The following is a 23,200-nucleotide window of genomic DNA, read 5'->3' as shown; positions in this document are numbered from 1 at the left end:
TTACTTTTTTCTTTCTTAATTAATGAACATTTTCTCCTTGTTTGCTCAAATCAAATTTACATTTTGAGAGGAGATTTCAAGATAATAGTGTTACGTTTGTTCGTTTTGGTCTCTGTATGGAATTTTGAGAGGAGATTTCAAGATAATAGTGTTACATTTGTTCGTTTTGGTCTCTGTATGGAAAATCAAGTCCATCCCCAACATGAATTCACTCTCCCACACCGTGCAAAGAGGCGAGATCAGTTCAGCACCTTCCATCTGGGTCACTCGAAGCAGTCACTGAATTTGAGCACAACTTAATTAGTTTATTAGTCACACAAAAAAAACTTAATTAGTTTATTACATTGACACCTATGTAAATCCAATCATTAACTTACAACATTCACGCCTCAGAGAGCAGATGAAAAGCCTCAAATCCTAGGCCAATCTAAACTCAGAATCTGGTAAGTTGTATAGCTGTTGCGTTTAAACAGCGCCCTGACACTGGGGCATGGTATACAAACACATTGAAAAAAAGCCTTCTTACACTCTGGAGTAACAACAATCTAGCCATGTACACTACAATTACAGGTGAGCTATTACAGAAAACTACATCAGGCTTGATTATTGTCCATCATATGACTATCGCATTCTTCCTATCCAAACAATGTAGTACAGAAAGACCGAATCAGGTTGGGAAGCATATAATGTATTAATGCCACTTGCCGATGTGAACTGTTATTATGTAGCTTCCCAATGAGGAGATCAAATCAATGGTACCACATCAACTACAGTTAACACCGATGCATCACAATGGACTATCAGGAAACTTTTCACAGTTGTATCCATGACGTCCTGTTGGTTGGTTGATTGTTCTTATATGTACCTTGAAACTGCCAACAAATTTCTGATTACAAACAACAGATCCAGAAGCCTGGGGTGGCTGTGTCATGTATCATATGTAAGCAAGAGAATTCCTGTCACCGGCAGCTTGTGGCCGCCCTCTGGTTGGAGTAGGTGGCCGCTGAATATTAAGTTCCTACAGATAATCAGAATTCCAAGTCTATTGTAAGTTAACCTATTATTAGACCCAACCCGCAACAGAAGACAACAATAGCGTGCCAGAACAGGAATGTAGAGCCTAGTGTTGTTGGTAAAAATATTCTTACTGGCAATCATGCCAATGCTCATATTCCCTCACAAAATATGAAGTAAAGGAGGAATGGATCAATCCTAACCTGCATCCATGTGGCATCCCCACGTTCAGGGGAGGACTCAGGTGAATTAACAGGCGGTGGAAGTGGATGAATTAACTTTGGTACAACAACTAAGCCCCTGCCAACCACAAGTATGGCCCCAGCATTGTTCGCAGTACCTGTTGCAGTAAAGATCTCAGAAAAAAGATACATACTTTTAAAATGGAGCAAGAATGCAAGATACATACCACAATAATTAGTTGCTGAAAACAAAGTGATCAATTGCCCATGAGCAAAACGCTCAAACCCATCCATAACACACTCATGGGCTCTTATGATCAATTGCAATTTGTTTCGCTTACAGAACTCTGTTACTCGATCAGGCTGAAAATTTAACAGGAAACAAGTTTGATCAACAGAGCCAGCGATAAGATTGATTGTTTAAAAAAGAAGAGCCAACATAATATTTAATCTGGCATGGCAAGCACTTGATATAGTAATAAGAAAAGGCAAACATCAGGAATTCTACAGTAACAGAATAATCATGAAGTCGTACCCCAAATGTCACTAAGCCAGGTCCTCGTGCATTTGGTCTCAAACCCTCGACGCTATCATTCTCTGTAGGATCAGACCTGCATTTACACACAAAAAAAAGTGTTCGTAGTCGTGCTATAGAAAAACGTGAAGAACACAATAAAAGGGCCACCAAGTACCATAAGAGGTCCATGAGGATAATGGACCCAACATCCATTGTAATAGGCCTTTCAAGTTTCTCAATTTGCTCCACGGTGTTTATTGACCTTCCAATGCCACCATGCATGCAAATTATTTTCTTTTCTATCATGGCAGCAAGTGGGAGATAATTGAACAGCTGATTGAATCTTGTCCAAGCCCATATCCCGTCACTTTCACCCTACATCAAAGGGTTCGTTCAACTAATGTATCCAATATTTTCATTCAAATAAATACGCGTAGCACTGTTATGCCTACCATTCTCTCAATGCATTCAAGGCGGAAGCCAAAAAGAGCGTTGATGTCAGCAGCTTCATGATTTCCCCTGATCAAGTGCACATTTTCCGGGTACTCAATCTGCAATGTTTCTGAAAAGATAAGAACTAAATTTTATACATAATGGTTCCTGCAATGGCAAAGACATTTCAGGAATTGGTACTAACTTTAAGAGCAAGGAGCAAAGTTATTGTTTCTAAGCTGTGCTGGCCTCGGTCAACATAGTCTCCCAAGAAGAGATAATCAATGTACCTAAAAAGGCAAATTTATTACATAAGAAAAGGACAAGTTACATGGAAGAACACAGCCACAATATACAACACAAAGCCTTTTAGTCACAAAGGAAGTAAGGGACTTAGGGTAGGCTTGGAAACCCAACATGAGCCAGCAACAAAAAAGGAAAAGGAAAAGAAAGAGAAGGGAAAATATAAATATACTTCTCCTGCGCATTCGAGAAAAAAAAATAAATATACAAGGCATCAATAATAGTGATAATATTAGTGGATGGCCAGAAGCCCACACTGTACAATACAAAAACAAAGATAGTGCACAGAAAAATCATAGTTCACTAGCTTCAAATGTACGCTCAAAAGGGATATGAACTTCAGGTGCAACTTACGTTATGTCACCAGCAGTTGATGGGAAACCATATTCATCGAAAAGGCGCATTAGGTCCCCAAACTGCCCATGAAGATCACCAAATACTTTAATTGGTGCTTTTAATTGTAAAACAGTTGGCTCTTGCATAAAAATCTGCTCAGCAGCATAGCATAGCTCGCCAACTTCGTAAGAGTCAAGGAAAAAGGTTCTATCAGCAGGAGCTCTCCAATTCCTTGGCTTAAGTAAGAACGAAATAATCTGCAACAAAAGAGAGTATGAACACATAGACACATAGTTCCCACCATAAACTTGAGAGAAATCAAAATCAGTATATACCTTCTTATGCAAACCTTGTGGCGATCGTTGTCTATTTAATGCTCTCCTCCCTGGATAAGATTGGTCATTGCTTGAAGGGTGCATTCGTCTACTTTCATTCTCAAATTGATCGAGTGAAAGCTGTCTGACCAAGCATCCTAAATCACCTACTGCTTCTTTAGCAACTACAACCTTCAAAAACAAAGGTCAGGAGTTCAGGGTCACCAAATTTTATTGATCAGAAATTAACAAAGCATAAAGCTTATATGAAGAAAACAACTGTATTTGCAAGGAAACAATACAGAAACCTTTGGGTAAAACAGTCAACCATGAATGTAATCTCATTCAAATATTGTTAAAGCTTAGAAAATCGCAGAGGACTATTATATTTGACTGAATTAGTTCCTAATTGAGTAGTTGGCTATTATAATTGAATATTTTGTATTGGCAAAGTTGTGGAAAGAATTTTCATCAGAATACATACTGCTCTAGAATGTAGTTTCACATCAGGTTCTAGGGAGCCCCCATCATCAAAATCTTCAGGCATTGGCGAAGTTTCACTCAGTGGGGACTCAGATCCTATTCCCTCTGAAAGACTGTCTTCTGAAGATGCTGCAGATGCTTCCTTAGCAGCTCGCCATACAGCGCTTACAGCTTCAGCTTCCGCAGTTGAGGCCTCTATCAACATGTCAATCGACTTTTTGTCCGTGCTGAAATCAGTATGAACTCACTTAGCTTTCACAAAGTCAAAAACATGAAACCTCAACAAGCACCAAAGATGTGAGTCAGAAACTTAAAACCAGAATCTGTGTCATGCCTGTTATTTGAAGATTGCTGGACAGGTGAATCCGAGTAATAATTATGATTTCTATTTGGAGATTCCCCCCGTGGGACTCTATCAGCATTGTACATAGATGAAGTGATTTCTGATTGGAAAGGTGCATTCTCAGCAACAAGGAAATCATCAAGGAGGATATCTGTCGCAGAATAATGTTATTAGATTTGAGAGGCACAAAGTTGATGGTAAATTGACCATCACACCAAAAGTTGCATTAGTGATGATCTAGACCTGGTCACTGAAACCTAACAGCACAATTAATTTTTTTTCCTCGAACGTGCAGGAGAACTGCGCATCATTGTATTAAGAAGAAGGGGGGGGGGGGGGGGGGGTTGATCCCCCCCAAAATGTTACAGATGGAAAGGGGCTGTAACTCCCCTAATACATCAACACCGCCTTGTCTTACAAGGGAAAAAACTAGACCAGGACTGGACCAAAAACCTAACTGTCTCTAGGCGTCAGGGCGAGGAGAAAGGAAATTCCTCTAGCCCCAGCCAAGGACCACTGCTGCAGATCTTCAAAGGTGATCGAGATGATGTTCGAGATGCTAGGACCACAGCACAATTAATTGAAACAACAAGCAGATCAATTACTCATCTGCTCAACCATTTGCTATAAAATATCAATGGCTTGCTAAACATAGGAGGTCCTATGATTACCTGATATCAGATATTCAGAAGTTTGCTAATGCTGCAGTAATTCAAATGAAATCTGGCAGGTGCTGTAAGAATCTACCATATTATGAATCTAAGCATCCAAACACTTGTTGGCTGGCTACACTAGTCACTATACACAACAAAGTGACATACCACTACATTAAATTTGAAAACCAAACACCAGCACGCTAACTCGATCTACTGATAACAAAAGGAAAAGGAAACTACAGATCAGACACAATTTCCATGGTGTCAATAGAAAAAGGTCCTCTGAATTTCAGGTGAACCAATACAAAACAAGGTAGAACAGCACCAAAAACAATATCCATGGCTAGTTACCTCCCCTCAGTCCACCATAAATGTATATCTGAGCACCGACAGAGGCAGCTGCATGACGACATCGACGAAGTAGATCCGAAGAAGCATCATGCTCATTAGATGATTTTAAAGTGCGAGAGGTCACAATGCCATTTCTATCCAACCAAACTCCAGCAGCGGTGTCGAGGACTTCAGAAAGTGAGATTTAATCAGACCAAGAGATAAATAGATATATCTGGAGGTAGAAGGAGCAAAAGAATAAGCTCACCTGCTATTGCGCCCTCTCCTTCAATAGCTCTCCCTCCTCTAAGGACACCTCCAGTAACATGCAACCGAGCACCAACAAAAACCTAGAGCTTAAGACAATCAGGAGAAGCAAAGCATACTAGCATGCCAGAATTAAGTGGAGCAAGAAGGAAGGAATCATTGTCAAGAACAAATAAATACACTTTTGAAATGAACAGGTTCTATCAGGATCAAATTCTCCAGATCAGCTGGGCATGGATTTGTCATATACAAAACAAGTAATTGAGCTTGCACTTTTTTTAACAAATAAGCTTGCGCATATGATATAGGTAATAACTTACAGCTGCATGCTGATATCTTGGAGATGGAGATACCCCCGGAGCTAGAGTCCACTCCCACTGGCCATTGGTATGCATCAGTAGTCCATAAGCATCAGAAAGTGGCTGCAAATGCATTGCAATTATCATCAAATAAATCTCAACAGATTTTTTTTTGATAAAAAAATGAAGGGAGTAACTAATTTGATTGAGAAGGTAAAGCCTTCTCCCAAGCGTGAATCCACTGCATTGATGTGCTATTGCGTCCCATTTGAACAGCACAAGCTACACCTAAAATACCACCATGCACTACAAAACTCACTGCAGGCCAAATTCCAAGACAGGGAGTGCAAAACCATTGCTTTACTCACAATTATTTTCCACGATGGTGATGTAATTTAGCAATTGAACTACCTTGCAATGGTATTTCTCTAATTTCAATTCTTTGGCATGTAACTCAGCAAATTTTGCATTCAGTTTCCAAGTGCTTTCTCATCCAAACTCCAATGATAGACCACTACAACAGAAGACTTTACAACTAATGTAATTTGAAGATATGCAGGAAAACTACTGAAGGAATACATCCTTTTTTTATCATATGAAAGCATTGCATAAGCCTTTATTGGGGATCATTGTTTTTACTGTATAAACATATAACTTTCTCAGGTCAGCAGAGCTGAGGTAAATATTGGTTGTTAATATCATAACAAATAAAATAGCCTAAATAACACAATCTTGCAGAATCAGTAACAAAAGAAGAAGGAATGTACCGTTCCAGAAGCATCCCTTCCACCACAAAGTAAAAGCATGCCATCAGAACGTGAACTGGCAGTAGCATACCTGTAGTGATTTAGAAGCAGCTAAAAGTAAGACATGGCATACTTAAACAAGCATTATAGAATTCAATGCAGACATAATGCCTAAAAGGGTAAGATACTAAGTGCCAACATAACATCTACTGCACTGAGCATATGATCCATAGCAATTATTTAGTGCAGATATGACTTTCCTCAACAAGTAACATACAATTCTTTTAGAACGAAATAAGTACCACACTGTCCCCCCCCCCCCTCCACACGAAGTATTAAATGTGGATAAAAACATCGCATCGAATGTTTGGACACATGCATGAAGTATTAAATGTGGATAAAAGAAAAAACCAATTGCACAGTCCGCGCGTAAATTGCGAGACGAATCTTTTGAGCCTAATTGCGCCATGATTTGACAATGTGGTGCTACAGTAAACATTTGCTAATGACGGATTAATTAGGCTTAATGAATTCGTCTCGCAGTTTACAAGTGGAATCTGTAATTTGCTTTGTTATTAGTCTATGTTTAATACTTCAAATGTGTGTCCGTATACTTCAAAAACTTTACGCCAAAAGAACTAAACACACCTTTCTTTCCTTCCCTTTTTTTAGTTGGAGAGGATTCATCTATAATGTTAGAAGTACAGAAAATATTCAACAATCTCCAAAAGGTAGGGGCTGGAAGGTAGATAAGTTTGCACATATTAAGTACAAAATCTGCAATAAGCCAATAACTTGTCCAGTGCAATCTGACTCTTCCAATCATTTAATATTTTGGATGGATAGACTCAGAAGATGTGGCAAAAATGTCAACAAACATTCTAGGAAGAATTCAAAGGAGATAGTATGCATAACAAAGAACATGGAGCTCATCATGCATCTCCGTGAAGTACATGGATCAACTTACATCCTTGCTGAAGGTCTATCGCCCTCAGGGTTAAGTTTCTGCCACCTATATGGTTTCTGTGCAGTATCCAAAGCCCAAGCATCTGATAAGACCAGTTTTCCTGCACAATATGTGACATGGATCAGAAAATTATATAAAAATCCGCTGACCTCGAGACATTAAGAAGCAAGAAATAAGCATTTTAGAATTGTTCAGGATTTCAGGATACATGATAAGTAAAATAGATAACAGAGTAACACTGCTAGGCTGAATTATAAATTTTAATCATGAGTACCAAGTAAATCATAGTTTTATTACTGGCAACCAGAATACAGAAATATCATGTATCTATTTTTTAAGAACCTTCATCTAAAAACACATTACTTAACACATCTTGACTTTTTTCGATTTTAACCATACATCAGTGAATTTTTCGTAGCTAATTTTACATTCTTAGTGCAATTTTGTTCAAAACTGTTGTTATATTGGGAAAATGATGCATGTATTCACATACCCTGGAGAGCAGTAACTGACCAATAGAGGTTAACACTACAATAGAGCATTGCTTGAGATTGGTTGTCTTAATTTACAATACCAGATCTTTTGAAGTATTTTCAAAAAATAATATGGACAATGTTGTAGTTCCGCAATATTACTCTACTTATCTCTTTAATGCAATCCAGGAAAAGATGTCTTGGAAAAAGAAAGTTAAAATGAGTTACTAATCAAATAAAAGGGCCTTAAGAAAATATTAAGTGTAATGCAATCCAGGAAAAGATGTCTTGGAATTATTGCAGAAATATAGTTGAGGGTGATTTGCATGAAAGAGCTAACCATCATTTCCCGAAACGGTGACAATATAACGTTGAGCTACCAAATCCATGCAATGACCATAGCGAGGACCAGGACCAGCCCCCTGAACCACAACCCTGCAGTGAGTGCCAGAAATGGAAACATTAGACCACAATCCGACAAAAAAGCAAAAAAGGAAAGCACATAGAAAAACAAAGGAAAAAATAGCAAATTTAGCTTTAACCTAACCTGTGCCATTTAAACTTGTCGTTTGTGAGGTCAAGGACATAGAGATCATCCGTCGAATGCCCTGCTGGTCCAATGCCACCCTGTACCAACACTGCATCAGTCACACTTCAACTAAACTGGCGCCAAAACGGAATTCGAAGACCCCAAGTTTCTTATACCTGGAAAACAACCATGGTGCCCACAGCGGCTGCAGAATGCGCGGCCCTTGGTGATGGAGGTTCTCCAGCGGGATGCAACCTGCAGAATGTAGAATTTAACCAAAGCATTTGAATCCATTTCGTCCATTTCACAAAGAAAAATATGTTAAGCAAAGTAACAACAGCATGTTGGTAGTTGCAATTGGGCTGAATTCCAGACAGCCAAGCAATAACAAACACCAAACATGAATGCAAACCATACAATTTTATGCAATCGCGAGGAGGATCGAAAATAACAGAGATTTCACTGCACTTAACCCAAAAAACTAACGCATTACGGCCAGAACCCACACATACATACAGAACCCACGAAACTGTCCACCAGGAAGCTCCGAACTAGGAGTAGAACTCGAAATTGAGCTGAATTTCCACCTTCTATGAAACAAGAAGCATAAATTCTAGCACGCAGCATCCGCGCGTACCTTGTCCACCTCCGCTTCTCCACATCGTACGAGTGCACCGAATTTGTCACCCCCGCGAGTCCTTCAGATACAGTCCCAAACAGCGCCGCCATCAGATCACACGCAGAAGACCAGCACAACCAGAATTCGAAACTCAAAGCTTAGCTGATGCGAGGAAGGGAGCACCGAACTGATGCCGGGGAGGCCCGAGGACGCGCCGGCCTCGATGGCGGTGGCGCCGCCGAAGAGGATGAGCCGCGGGCCGTGGCCCTTGGTGGGCGCGACGGCGGTGAGCGAGTGACCGCACCTGAAGCCCGGGGCGTCCTCCCCCACGCCCTCCCACCCCTCCACCTCCCTGTACGCCGGCGCCGGCACCACCCACGCGCCCTTCCCCGCCGTCCCCATCCGCTCCTCCTCCCACCAAAACCCTAGCTACTCCCCGCGCTAAACCCTAAGCCTCAGCCTCCGCCACCGCCGCCGCCGCAGCAGCAGCCGCGTGGGATCCGAGGGAGAGCGAGCAGGGACAGGGAGGAGAGAGAGGGGGGGGGGGCCAGCGCAGCGCAGTGGAATTCGGAATTGGACAGGGGGAGACGACGGCCGCGGGGGGGACAGAGCAGAGTAGGGTGGGGAACGCGGCGGGGCCCGGGTGGCCGTGGCAGGGGGTTAATGTGGTGGGTCCCGGGTGTCGGCGGCGCGCGGGGTAAGCGCGGCTGTGGGTGTCGGGAGTCAATGGGGTTTGCTGTCATGGACAGCTCAGGAGTTCGGGGAGGAGTGAAGGAGTACTCCTCTACTACGTCGGAGCGGAGTAAATGGCGGGCGACGGCCGCCGCCGTGTGGGAACTGGGGCGTGGGCCGGCTTGAGGCTAGAGGCTTCAACTAGCTGCCAGCTTTGACAGGCAGGTGCAGTTCCAAACTTCCAGAAGAGCGGTGTTTCTCTCTTTCGAATCGATTTTCGATCCACACGGCTTTCCCGTTTAGAAGAACAACACACGTGGCGCTATCGTGTTGGAGAGTACTCTTCAAATCCTCGTATGATAGTCATAAGCGTTGTTGTCACTGACCCCATTGTTGCTCGTCGACAATTCATTGTGACTTTCCCGTACCAAAGATGAACAAGAGATTTGTTGCTTTACTCACTGAAACTTCGAGGAGGGTCGCGAGATTAGGAGAAGCTTCCACACAAATGCATGAAAGAAAACCCTAAACCCTAAATTCGAGGAGGGTTTAGCTTTCATAGGCATCGCTCCTAGGACGGTAACAACTTACGCCAACGTTTATTTCATTCGTCGCCGGTACAAGTTTGAGGCCAGTTTTTAGTCTCGCCATTAGCGCATCACGCAAAAAGAAGACATACAATTTATATCACCTGATGAGACACCACACATTATCTTGACCGTTAATATATTATTAGGAGCACTCTCATTCCCCTCAAAAGATTTCTCCAATCATGATGATATTCGACACTTCCTTTTCATGCTTTCATGCAACACTAGCATACCTAAAAAGATCCAGTGTCGCACTCATCGACTGCCAGAGGTTGCCTTTGATATCTATAATGTGCGCCAGCTATCTGCACGTTTTTTCTGGCCTTGTGGACAAGGCAATCACTATTTCGATGTTCCATTGCCCACCACTCCATCACACACACACAAGGTGGAAATTTAAAATTAAGATAATCCTATAAACTCAATGTTGAACTTATTCGTGCTTCCGTGACTTATTTTTCATTGATTTTGGTAGCTGGGGTTTACATTTTGGTTTACATGTTGGTATATGTTTGAAGTCCACAAACCAAAATGGTCCAACGAATAGTCACTTTTTGTCTAATTTGAAAGTTACTCGACTAGTCAAACCGTTCCACTCAATTTCGGTGCTCTTCTTTTATAAGAAAATGGCAGAGATTTAATTGCTGCAGCCAAGAGAAAGTTAGTAAGAAATGGCACTACAAATAAGATTATGAAAAGTTAGTAAGAAATGACACTAAAAATAAGAGTATGAATCCCGTCAAGAAGAATGAAATTGTGAAAATTAGCAAAGACAATCACCGTCACAGGATAGAGGTTGGCTTCTCATTCATGGAAAGTTAAATACTACCTATGGACGTTTAACGTTGATGCTCAAGCAAAGTTTTTAGCTTCTCATTCCTCTGGCTGGCAATGTCAAGTATTCACCACTGTACCGGTCCACCTGAGGGGTATCTAAATAGTATGGGGGCATTCTTAGACTCTGTTTAGCAGGGCTTTTGTAATGGCTCCAGCTCCGGCTCTTGCAGAAGTCCTACCAAAGATTTTGTACGAGAAGATATTTTTAGTAGAAAAAATAGAGTAACGTTGGCTACTCTAAAATGGCTCCAGCTCCTCCAGCGGAGCCCCTTAAAGCGAGGAGAAGGTACATGTATAAATGTATCGGGCTTAGGTAGGGTCATCTACATAGGAATAGCCGCAGGAGATTGCAAGTTAATTTGGGCCTCGTATCTACGGTGGTATATGCAAGTGCCTTTTGGTGTGGAGCACAGATGCTGGATGGATTCAATTCTCATAACGTGTTTGTGCAAACAACGCCAAATGAGAGCTAAGAGGAGTGACCCTGCTAGGGCTAGGATTAGGGGCTGGGCATGTCGACTTTTTTTTTTTTTGAATCGTTGACCATCTTGACGTTGATAGAAACATGCATAAGCAGCGAATTCCGCAATGCTTTTTTTTTCGGGCAGAATTCCATAATGCTTGAAAGGTTTGACTTTAGAGTTATTCTTATGCATGTACTTCTCCCATTTCAAGGTCCGGGGCTCAAACATTTTTTAAGTATGACTTGTATTTTTACTTGCAACTTTATTCGGCCATGAGAAACTCATAAATTGCATATTTCTAAATTCTAAATGCATTTTGGAAGCGGAAGTTGGTCACTCTTCTTGTTTATTTTTGCATAAACCAAGCAAAATGCTGTGGAAGATGGAAACAAAATTCCCAAATGCCAAGCCTCCTCTTGCAGGCTGAATTCGGTCAGGTTCATATACAGGCTGGCCTGCTCGGCCCAGGCCCACCCCATAACACAAACGCACTTGCTCCAAAAAAAAAAACCCGCCAAATCGGATCCCACCCGCCCAAGCCCAGCCCGATCCAACATATATACACCAAGAGCCCGAACGCACTTAAAAAAGAAAGAAAAAAAAACACAAAAATTCCCCATCCGCCGCCCAGCCATCCGCGCGGCGCCCGCCTCCCCGCCCCGATCGATCGAAGCTTCGGCTTCCCCTGACACAGGCCGGCGCGAAAACACCCCATCAAACCCCGCTCAAAACCCAGCAGACCGTTGCCGCGCGCCGATTCGACCCGCCGGGGGAGGAGCCGGCGCCGTCTCGCCCCGCGGAGGCGTCGCGGGGCGAAACCCTAGCGATGGCAGCGTCCGTGGACGCGGCGGTGGCGGTGGCGCCCCCCGCGTCGTCCTCCGCCGTGGACGAGGCCGGGGGCGCGGTGGAGCAGGCTAGGACGCTCATCGGCGCGCTCAACCTGCTCTCCCGCAACCTCCCGCTTCCCCCCGACGTCCTGCGCGCCGTCTCGTCCATCTACCACGACGGGGGTGCCGGCGACGGGGAGGGGGAGGCGGAGAAGGAAGGGGATGAGGAGATGGCGGCCGCGGATGCCGCGGGGGAGGGCTGCGCGGAGGGCGCCGATGAGGTGCGTGCCGGTGGTTCTTCGGTTTGTACGGCGTCCCCCCCCCCTGCTCTTTACGAGATTCCCCTAGGGTCTGTGGAATTCGACGTGATTTACCTTGACTTTCGCTACTCTTCCTAGATTGGAGCGTGCTTCCTGCTGGGGATTGTCGGCTGCAATTGTAGTGATGTTTTTGCGTGCAATTGGCTGTTTCCCTTCGAGTACTATAATGCTTTCATGGTTTGTGTTGTGGTCAGATGTCTCTGTTGGGTGCACTACTGGAATTCATCAGGTGAAATAGTTTGTCAGGACATATTTGCTTGTTTATGCTGGAGTGGACAAAGCTGCTCATAGATTTAGCTGTTTTGAACCCAGATGGGATGACTATGTTGGCTAATGTATGAGTACGATTGAGAATTTAAATTTTCCTGTTGAAATTCTACTGACCTCTGATACTCTGTTTGGATCAGCAATGTATTGCTTGCTCTAGAAAATACAGAATTTTTCTAGAGCCTTTGTCATAAATTTAATTTTTCTTCTTTGCTAAGATGATGTGGTTTGTGCTGTGTATGCATGCTAAAGTAAGCGTGATATGTGATTTTTTGTTCTCTTGAGTGGTGAGATATGTACTCAAGCAGGGCAGGTTTCCCTTTCATTTTTTTTCTTCTCTGGCACAGATTTATGAAATAAATAAATTACACAACTTTCTGATGTTATATAGCAAATAAAGTGGTGTGTCTGATCAACATGCAAATGTTCTGGTACCTTTAAGGCGGCCGGTATTTGTCATTAGGAAATTTGGAGGTGTTGGGGCTTGTGCTCTTGATCTTTTTGCAAACGAGTGGCTAGGGTTTGATTTGTAATGACCCTATGCTTTTGGTGAAGTTTGACTAGGGCTATTTGTTAAGTGTGTTAAGCACTGGTTTGCGTTGGGTAATTTTGTTTGATTCATCCAGTTTCCAGCAGAGCAAAATTTTGTGTGATTAAAAAAAAAATCTGCTTTGAAATTTGACTATCCACTGAAAAAATTATAAAAATAAAATCTGCTTTGAAATTTAACTACTCCCTCCGTCCCAAAATAACTGCAATCCTAGGGTTCAAATTTTATCCCAAAATAAACACTCATGTTGACCCAGGCAAGAAGGTCAGGGTGTAATGAACTAATGATCTAATCTGAACAAACGCAGTGCATGGCTCCTCTAAAAAGAAAAAGAAACAGCAGGAGCCTGTATGCACCGATGTGGAGCACTTCCGTCGACTCATTCATCTTCCAGAATACTCCCGCAAAGGCTAGTTTGCTCAGCATTCTTTTAGCCTTCCCATTCAATCGAGACAATTCTGATCCAGAGCCCAACCTCGTTCAGATCGAACACCATCCTCGGTTGATATTTACAAGGGCATTTTCTTAATTTCACATACATCTTGGTTTGCGTGCCCGGTCCTAGAATTGCAATTTCACATACATTTAGTTGTAAATCATTATATTGTTATCATGATAATTTGACGAAGTGCTCATTTCTTTACCTCCTTTTGGTTTTGTTTGTTGTGAAGTACTTGCTATTTAGCTATTGAATGATCTTCTCTTATTTTTTCACTGACTAAAGCTGTTACCTTACAGGGGGCTACCTTGATTGAAGAGCTTGAAGATGCGATATTTAAGAATCAAAGAATGCCCGTATCCTACTCAGAATTGGCTGCTCTGAAGGAAGGGCGATTCAATGCATCCATCCAGCATCGGCTAGCTGAACTCGAAGGTCTTAGATGGACTCATTTTTGTACTTTGTTTGCTGACTGGTTCTCTGGTTTGCATTGTTTTGAACAAATTTTGATATTTCAATTCCTGGTTTAGTTTTCATGGTCTTTCAAATCTGGTTGTGTTGACTGGATGATTTTTTGGGTCAAAAAGCCTGTACAGCAGTCCCAACCCGATTTGCAAACGTACCACTCCCAAAGCCTTAATTAATATTTAGCATTCATTTCATCCCCATTTTTGCGCCATGTAGCACTCCATCATCTCCAGCGAACTCCTCGTTTGTCTCCGATGATAGCGAATGCGGGCATCTCTGGCCACTGATGACCATGTGCCTGCAGGCCACCTCATCAAGGTCACCGCCACATCCCTTCCAGTTCCGAGCAGCAGAAATAAGACATGGATAGCGAGTACATGCTTGAGGGCCACATCCCTTCCAGTTCCGAGCAGCAGAAATAAGACATGGATAGCGAGTACATGCTTGAGGAGGGGGCCTCGAGTGGCAGGCAGGGAGAGAGAGAGGGGGGGGGGGAGAGGGAGGGAGGGAGGGAGGGAGGGAGGGAGGGAGGGAGGGGGAGAGGGAGTTGACGGCAACTAACAGTAGGAGAGTCCATGTATGATCTGAACCGTCCATGTTATCTGATGGAACAATGGTAGATGAGGGAGGGAGTTGATGGCAGCTAACTGTAGAAGAATCCTACTAATGGTAAGAGAATGTGTATGATCTGAGCCATCCATGTTCATTCTAATGGATCAGACAGGAGTCCAGGACATAACCTACTGCTAAAGAAGTAATAAGCGCTAGGGGAGTTGAATCTCTGCAAAACAATCCGGGCAGAGTTTTATACAGGAAATTTGGCCATTTATGTTTCTGGCCTCCTGTGTCAACAGCACCTCTAGTCTTATGGATATCTTTGGTCTGGCATTGGTCCCAGGTCTTCATTTGGTTATTTGACCTGTCCTGACCTGCGCCCAGGCTTTCTTTTGGCTCTGTTGCGCAGTTTGATTTATGTTGGAAATATTTAATGCGGAATTGAAAGGTGGAAAAAGCAGCAAATTTGGAATGATTTTTTGTGTGTTTTTTATTGTGCAACAGATTCACTTGTTACCGGCTGTTGAGCATTTTCAGATATAGATCGCATGTGCTTGATTTAATTTCCTGGCAGCTGTCACTAGAGCTTCGTTACTGCTTGAATTATTTAAAGAGTTGCATAGTTGTTTGATCATTGTTATTTTTACCTGTTACAGCATCATCACTTGTTTCTTTTTTTTTTGTTTTTGTGCCAGGGTTACCTTCTACTAGGGGTGAAGACTTGCAAATGAAGTGTTTGCTTGAATTGTACGGGCTAAAGGTAACCAGGTTATCTAGAAGACTAGAAGCATAGACTTTACTGTCCTTTCTCCTCGGTGGTTGTTCATTTGATATTGTTTCTGTTGGAGTATATTGAGCCCATGTGTATAGAGGCCCATGTACAGGTATTATATATACCCACCCTTCTAGGGTTGGAGGAATACAAGGATTATTCTCTCCTACAATTTCCTTTTAACCTCTTTGTTTAGATATTAGTTATTTATCACTGTGCTTCCATTATTCATTTTCTATCAAACAATTTTATAATATAGTTAATATTGCATGTTCATGGATTTTTTTCCTACATACATGCAAAATCCTTGATTAGATGTTCTATAGTATAAATTGCTGGCTTCTTAAAGGCAGCATGTCCCAGCACTTAAGTACTGCTGAGATCTGTGTGTTGCTAATTGCGATGGATTTGTGGTCAAGATAGCAGAGCGTGAAATTAGGATATATGTTATATTGTAGGGGGCAGCACATATTGTAGAAAAGCTTCTCCAGCAGCGGTTGAGATACCAGCTATTATCTATTTGTTAGACACCATATCTTTTTGAAACTACCACATATGACTTTCATGTGGCTATATTTAGAAGTATAGTCAACAGTGATTCTTCATAGCAATCCTTGCTGATTGTTCATATACTTGTGCAGTTATTAGACTTACAGAAGAAAGTGCGGTCCGATATCAGCGCAGAATATTGGCTACACAAGAAATGTGCATATCCTGAAAAGCAACTGTTTGACTGGGGGATGATGCGGATACGATATCCTTTTGCCATGTATGGGATAGGAGATAGCTTTTTAATGGATGCTGATGATGTTCATCGCAAAAAGAGATTCACAGAGGTTTGTGTCATATATCTTCTGATAATGTTAATTAGGTTTGCTAGTTTATATACAGCGCAAATAGTGATTACTGTTAAGGGTATGATAGTCAAGGGTAGTATTGTAATATTCTAGTGTAGGGTTTGGGTGCTCTCATGTACTATATGTACCACCATTTGGGGCGGGTCAATGCATCGATCCATTTCAGCTTCTCTTCTTCCTAACAATTACAATGTTGGTACTTTCAAACTTTAGAGGATGTCAAGACTTGAAGAGGAGGAAAAAGTTCAGGCAGATATAAGGAAGAGGAAATTTTTTACAGAAATTCTCAATGCTTATAGGGAACACCAGGTGCAATTGGCAACTACATTCAAACAAAGAAAGCAGCGGAATGATGGAGTTCAGGTATGATTTAGGACCCTATCTATTCATCTATCTATTCAACAATATTTTTATGCTCCTTGAGATTATGAAAGGTGAAGATTTTGATGCAACATATATTCGAATTTTGAGAAGAGAAGTGAAGTATTTAGAAAATAGTGCCCCATCTTTTGTTTCTATTTGTTAGCACATGATTGCATTTCCTTTCAGAGCAAATGCCATTACTATTTTGTAATACGATTTTATCCTAGCGATACTCATGTTGTAGATGTGCAACTTGAACACTTGAGAGCCCTTTTACTTGCTAAATGTAGGCATGGCATGTTCGGGCACGTCAACGTATATCACGGCAAGAGAAAAATAGAATGAATCTTCTGAAAATCGGTGATCAAGAAGCATATATGAGAATGGTTGAGGAGAGCAAGAATGAACGTCTGAAGATGCTCCTTGACAAGACAAATGAACTTCTTGAAGGAATTGGGAAAGCTGTACAGCGACAAAAAGATGCTGAGCATGTTAGTCAGCCAGAAGGAAATGAAGTACCAAAAGGGTCTGAATCTGATTCACAAATCTCAGACATCAAGAATGAATCACATGAGGAGTCTCCTTCAGATGATGATGCAGACCTTCCTGGTTCTGCAAATGAAAGTAAATTCAATGCAGGGCGTAGACTTGATTTTACTGTCCATTCAATTGAAGAGAAGGTAGAAAATTTTTTCACTATCCATTTATTGTACTTTTTTCTGTGCCATGTTGGGTGTATTGGTTCTCAATGTTTACGATGCACACAGATTTATCGACCATCATATTCATAGCCATAATTATTAAACAACTTATGCGTTTGCTGGCAATGTACTTAATTTGGATCTTAAATGATGGTAGGTACTGTTATTTAGGGAAAAGAAAACAGCAAGGGGGAGCATTGCTACTAGCCTACTACTACTAGTAGTAGATAATGCGTGGATTTAAATAAATTATACAGGGAACTATTACCTCCTCATTCAATCTCTTGTAATTGTGGTATATTATATAGGGGATTAATATTTTTGTTTTGCATTATGATTTCGACTGTTTCTTTCTGGTTGTAAAACTAATATTATACTCTCAAAGGAATAAAAATAAAAAACGACAATCGCTAATTGATTCCGGATATGTTTTTCATTGGAATTCAGACTAATCTTGTATACGTTAATTTGTCACCACCCGTAGTACAATCTGTGATGCTGGGTAATTCTGGTGAATCTAATGTTTCTCTCTGTTATTTGCATTTACAGGTAACAGAACAACCATCAGCTCTCGAAGGTGGGGAATTAAGGCCATATCAACTAGAGGGTCTCCAATGGATGCTTTCTTTATTTAACAACAATTTGAATGGCATTCTGGCTGATGAAATGGGTCTGGGAAAGACAATTCAGACCATAGCTTTGATTGCTTATCTGTTGGAAAAGAAAGAGGTCCCAGGGCCACACTTAATAATTGCTCCAAAAGCAGTATTACCAAATTGGTCGAATGAATTCAGAACTTGGGCTCCCAGGTATTGTTTCATTGGAGTCTATCATCAAAATTCGTGATGCATTTTCCATTCCACTTTGTATCGAAGCCACCCTAAAATAACATGCTTGTCTGTTGCAGCATTGCGACAATTCTGTATGATGGTCGTCCAGATGAGCGGAGGGCTCTAAGGGATAAGAATTTTGATGTACATGGACTGCAATTTAATGTTTTACTCACGCATTATGATTTGATACTGAAAGATAAGAAGTTCTTAAAGAAGGTTCACTGGCATTATTTGATAGTTGATGAAGGACATCGTCTGAAAAACCATGAATGTGCTCTTGCTCGCACGCTAGTCTCTGGGTAAAGTCTTTATTCATAATTTTGCTACTGTGTAGCTTCGGTTGACATGTGCTTGTAGGAAGGAATTCAGTGTGTATTCCTCCAAACCCTAGAAGGGTGGGTATATAGTAACTGTACATGGGCCTCTAGATGGGCCTGAACACCTGGGCCATATGGGCCACTCACACATACACCAACACCCCCCCACAGTCTGAACTACCGGCGCAGCGGAGTTCAAGACTGGACAACAAAGAAAGCACACACAGGGCAAACACCCCCCCGCAGCCACAACTAGCCACCTGCTACGTTGAGGCTGGAGCGAAACTCCGAGAAAGTCGAGGAGGGGAGGCCCTTGGTGAAAATGTCCGCAAACTGGGAGGTGGTCGGGACATGGAGGACCCGAACATTTATCTGGGGATGGCTCTGGTTGCCAGTAATGTCTTTTTGATTGTTGATACATTGGCCTATAAACCACTTGAAATACTAGCCACTGAAAATGTGAAGAAACTTCAAGTTTCATATTTAGTACCAGGTCTCATAACCTTGCGATAACAATCATTAAACTAGTTTTCTCGGCCAATTACACATAACACCTTTCTCATATGTCGTGACAATGGGTCTAGCATTTTACAGATGGATTTCAAACATTTTGTCTTTGCCGGTTATCACATGGACATACCTTCTGCCTTCCCTGAAGAAGGTGGTAGCTGAGTGAATAAGTCAATTGTATTGATCAGATAGTGTTCAGAGCCAGCTTATAATTGATTAAATTGTTGGTCCAAAAAATGGCTAAATTGTTATGATGCTTTATGTAAATGCATTGATTTTATCACTAGCTTTATTGCTAATCATTAAATTAGTTTGGTCGTATACAAAATTTACCAAATGTAACTGCAAAGTTTTTGTAGGAGTATAACTAATATGATTGAGACACCTGCTCTCCATCATATTTCAGTACCATTTTCTTTCCATGGATAGGCTCCGGTGCGTAATGGGATCCTTGAGCTAGTCGATAATGTAAAGAGGGGTAGAGGTAGACCTAAACTGACGTGGGATGAGTCGGTTAAGAGAGATCTTAAGGATTGGAACATCTCTAAAGAGATAGCTTTGGATAGGAGCGCTTGGAGACTAGCTATCAATGTGCCTGAACCTTGAACTTATTTCTTTCGGGTTTCATCTCTAGCCTACCCCAACTTGCTTGGGAAAAAAGGCTATGTTGTTGTTGTTGTTGTTGTTGTGGATAGTTGCCTACTTCTATTGTTGCCATTTATGTGTCAACCTTGTTCATTATTTAGTGATGGCCATTGACGTATTTGTTTTTTCCTTAACTATACTAAATTTGGACCTTTTGGAAATTATACTTACATATTGCTGATGCTTTATTTACAGATACCAGATCCGCCGCAGGCTACTTTTAACTGGCACTCCGATCCAAAACAGCCTACAAGAACTGTGGTCTTTGCTAAACTTTATTCTGCCCAATATTTTTAATTCATCCCAGAATTTTGAGGAATGGTTCAATGCACCATTTGCATGTGATGTCAGCCTTAATGATGAGGAACAGCTACTAATCATACATCGTTTACATCAAGTGAGTAGTGCTGCCCTCTATTCATTCCCTCCAGTCATTTAGTTCGTTTAACTCCATACATGTTGCCGCATGATCCTTCACTTGCTTCATCATATTTTTGGTCGAGATCTGGTGAGGTGGTAGCACATAAAGTGTGTGAAAAACTAAATTTGATATTTGGGGAACATTTAAATTTATTCATTGCCCCCTTTGTTTTTACCCAGGTTTTGCGTCCATTTTTGTTGAGGAGGAAGAAAGATGAAGTGGAAAAATATCTCCCTGTGAAAACACAAGTAATTCTAAAGTGTGACATGTCTGCTTGGCAAAAAGCATACTATGAACAAGTCACAAGCAGGGAAAGGGTTGCACTAGGATCTGGTATGCCCTTGTAGTACTACTAATCCTCCCCTCTAGAAAATATATTTCTGAGCAAAACAATTTTTTTTTTAATTTTTGCACGTGATCTTGATGGAGCAGTGCATAAAGCAATTATAATGCTGGTGCAAATTTGGATATATCTGTGTTGCTCGTTGATTTAGTACATAATCTTCATGTTGTGTTGCTCTTGCACTTCCATTTTCATTTTCCTTGTGTTTTGTGTGAGTAACTCATTACTTGTTCATGCTCATGCTTGCAGGGCTCAGATCAAAGGCTCTGCAAAATCTGTCAATGCAGCTTAGGAAGTGTTGCAACCATCCTTATCTATTTGTAGAGCATTATAACATGTATCAGCGGGAGGAAATTGTTAGAGCATCAGGAAAGTTTGAATTGCTTGATCGTCTACTTCCAAAACTGCAGAGAGCTGGTCATAGGGTTCTACTTTTCTCTCAGATGACAAAACTGCTTGATGTTTTAGAAGTGTATTTGCAAATGTACAATTTCAAGTACATGAGGCTTGATGGATCCACAAAGACTGAAGAACGAGGAAGGTTACTGGCAGATTTTAATAAGAAGGATTCAGAATATTTCATGTTCCTCCTCAGCACACGTGCCGGAGGCCTTGGATTAAACTTGCAGACTGCAGACACTGTCATTATCTTTGATAGTGACTGGAACCCTCAAATGGACCAGCAAGCTGAAGACCGTGCCCATCGTATAGGACAAAAGAATGAAGTGCGTGTATTTGTTCTTGTTAGTGTTGGTTCAATTGAAGAAGAGATCTTGGACCGCGCAAAACAGAAGATGGGTATTGATGCAAAAGTTATCCAGGCTGGCCTGTTTAACACAACTTCCACTGGTGAGTTTGAATGCTCCAGTTCCTTTCTTCATGTACACATTGTATTGTAATTTATGATATATTTTCATGTTCATTCCCACTACAGCACAGGACAGGCGAGCCTTGTTGCAGGAGATCCTCAGGAGAGGCACAAGCTCGCTGGGAACTGATATCCCCAGTGAGCGTGAGATAAATCGTTTGGCTGCTCGAAATGATGAAGAGTTTTGGTTGTTCGAGAAGATGGATGAGGAAAGGAGGCAAAGAGAAAACTACAAATCTAGACTTATGGATGGAAATGAGGTTCCAGATTGGGTGTTTGCCAATAATGAAACCACAACCAAGAGGACAGTGGCAGATGAATTCGAGAATATTTCAGTTGGTTCGAAGAGACGAAGGAAGGAGGTTGTCTATTCAGACTCTTTTGGCGATCAGTGGATGAAATCTGATGAAGGATTTGGGGATATTCCTAAGATAACTCCAAGAGCGAAGAGGACCTCTTATTTACCTGACATACCAGAAGTTGATTTTAATGAAAGGAGGAAGAGGCCTAGATCTCTAGAGAACAGCGCAGATGGTTCAAGCAACCCGTCGTGGACACCTGACAAAGGAAGGGCTGGAGTTTCATCATACAGCAAGGAGGAGACTGAAGATGATGGGGAAGATGAAGTCATCACCAGTGGTTTACAGAAGGGAACCAGTTTCACATGGAAGACCCTTGGAAGAAAAAGGTCAAGTCACTTCAATTCATCGTCAGACTCAAAAGGGCGTCCTTCATTCTAATGCCCTTGAAGCGTTTGTCTGATAACTCCATTGAGAATGGAGTATCCCTGTAGACTAGATAGCAGGGTTATGTTATTTGTGGTGCACTGTAGACTAATGAAACCACAACCAAGAGTATCCATTGATAATTCAAGCTTCTGAAGTCTAGGATTAGTAGTATACTGTATGGACTTGTTGGCAAGAATTTGTAACTCCGTCAAACTTAAATTTCGTTATTTATTTAACCTTAAAATGCGGGTTACGATTATGGATATACACTGGTGGTGGTTCTTCCCTTAATTCTGTTATCGTGCCTACATTTTTTTTGGTCGATCAGACTTTAGGCAACGCTTATCCAGGTTCTACTAGTGCACATGATGAACAAAGCCGTTTATGCATTTCCAGGGGTAATTTAGAAGCAATTTAGATTGGCCACACGATTGCACGATACTCTGGTCGGTACTTGAGGCAGTTTTTATTAGAATATATAGTTATTTTACCTAACAGGTCAGCGTGGACATAATTAATCGAGAACTGATCCGAAATTGAAACCGAAATAACTGAAATTGAATTAACCGAATTTTTTCAATTATTTGGTTCCTGCTCTCAAATAACCGAATTACATAAAACTTGCATTTTGTAAGAGTACTTTTAATTTATATGTGATGTATTATTATACTTCAATTACTATGTATTTCTCTTACTATAATGTCATTGTTCCCTTCTCAATTATTATTCTCTAAAATAGATGAAGTATTGTCTAAATTAGCTATTGAACATGTGTGTTTTTCTTATTATCTGGGAAAAAAAATTTGGTTAGAACGAAACTGAACAGAGAACTTGAATACTCGGTTTCTGAAATTTCTAGGAACCGATCTGTTACTATTTTTCGGGAACCGAATTTCTTCAAAAATCGAAAACTGAACCGAACCGAAGATATAGTTTCTGGTAACAGGTATGATATACTACATTACAAGAGAAATTTATGCCTATAGTTTTCATGTTTTCGAATTATATATTTTAAAACTATTAATGGCCACAGTTCAAACGTT

General features: G+C 41.4%; 2 protein-coding genes across 3 annotated transcripts; one reads left to right on the top strand and one right to left on the bottom strand.

Moving 5' to 3' along the window:
- Positions 1–300: 300 nt before the first annotated feature.
- LOC120697409 (serine/threonine-protein phosphatase BSL1 homolog) lies at positions 301–9,391 on the bottom strand. The gene is made up of 21 exons (XM_039980641.1): positions 8,999–9,391; positions 8,829–8,889; positions 8,368–8,446; positions 8,210–8,289; positions 8,003–8,097; positions 7,190–7,289; positions 6,244–6,313; positions 5,498–5,599; positions 5,179–5,260; positions 4,932–5,099; positions 3,916–4,075; positions 3,583–3,808; positions 3,120–3,290; positions 2,803–3,041; positions 2,351–2,435; positions 2,166–2,264; positions 1,889–2,088; positions 1,732–1,807; positions 1,424–1,559; positions 1,218–1,354; positions 301–1,018 (listed from the first exon to the last, which is right to left on the bottom strand). Exons 1-21 carry the CDS (start codon positions 9,210–9,212, stop codon positions 935–937), a joined length of 2,664 nt encoding a protein of 887 aa, XP_039836575.1. The 5' UTR covers positions 9,213–9,391; the 3' UTR covers positions 301–934.
- Positions 9,392–11,963: 2,572 nt separating this feature from the next.
- On the top strand, positions 11,964–22,422 carry LOC120697408 (probable ATP-dependent DNA helicase CHR12). Of its 2 annotated transcripts, none has more exons than XM_039980640.1 (12): positions 11,964–12,481; positions 14,076–14,211; positions 15,495–15,559; positions 16,213–16,407; positions 16,642–16,791; positions 17,082–17,471; positions 18,042–18,301; positions 18,400–18,624; positions 19,993–20,194; positions 20,398–20,551; positions 20,811–21,410; positions 21,496–22,422. In XM_039980640.1, the coding sequence occupies exons 1-12, from the start codon at positions 12,200–12,202 to the stop codon at positions 22,167–22,169; spliced, it is 3,333 nt and encodes a 1,110-aa protein (XP_039836574.1). In that variant the 5' UTR covers positions 11,964–12,199; the 3' UTR covers positions 22,170–22,422. The 2 variants fall into 2 exon arrangements, with proteins under 2 accessions (XP_039836574.1, XP_039836573.1); XM_039980639.1 differs by having other exon boundaries at positions 11,968–12,502; positions 21,496–22,169.
- The last annotated feature ends 778 nt before the right edge of the window (positions 22,423–23,200 follow it).

The sequence above is a fragment of the Panicum virgatum genome, chromosome 3K (assembly GCF_016808335.1).
Source record: "Panicum virgatum strain AP13 chromosome 3K, P.virgatum_v5, whole genome shotgun sequence".
Lineage (NCBI taxonomy): Eukaryota > Viridiplantae > Streptophyta > Magnoliopsida > Poales > Poaceae > Panicum > Panicum virgatum.
Note: the sequence above shows the minus strand (reverse complement) of the source record. Positions and strands in the feature narration are given on the sequence as shown.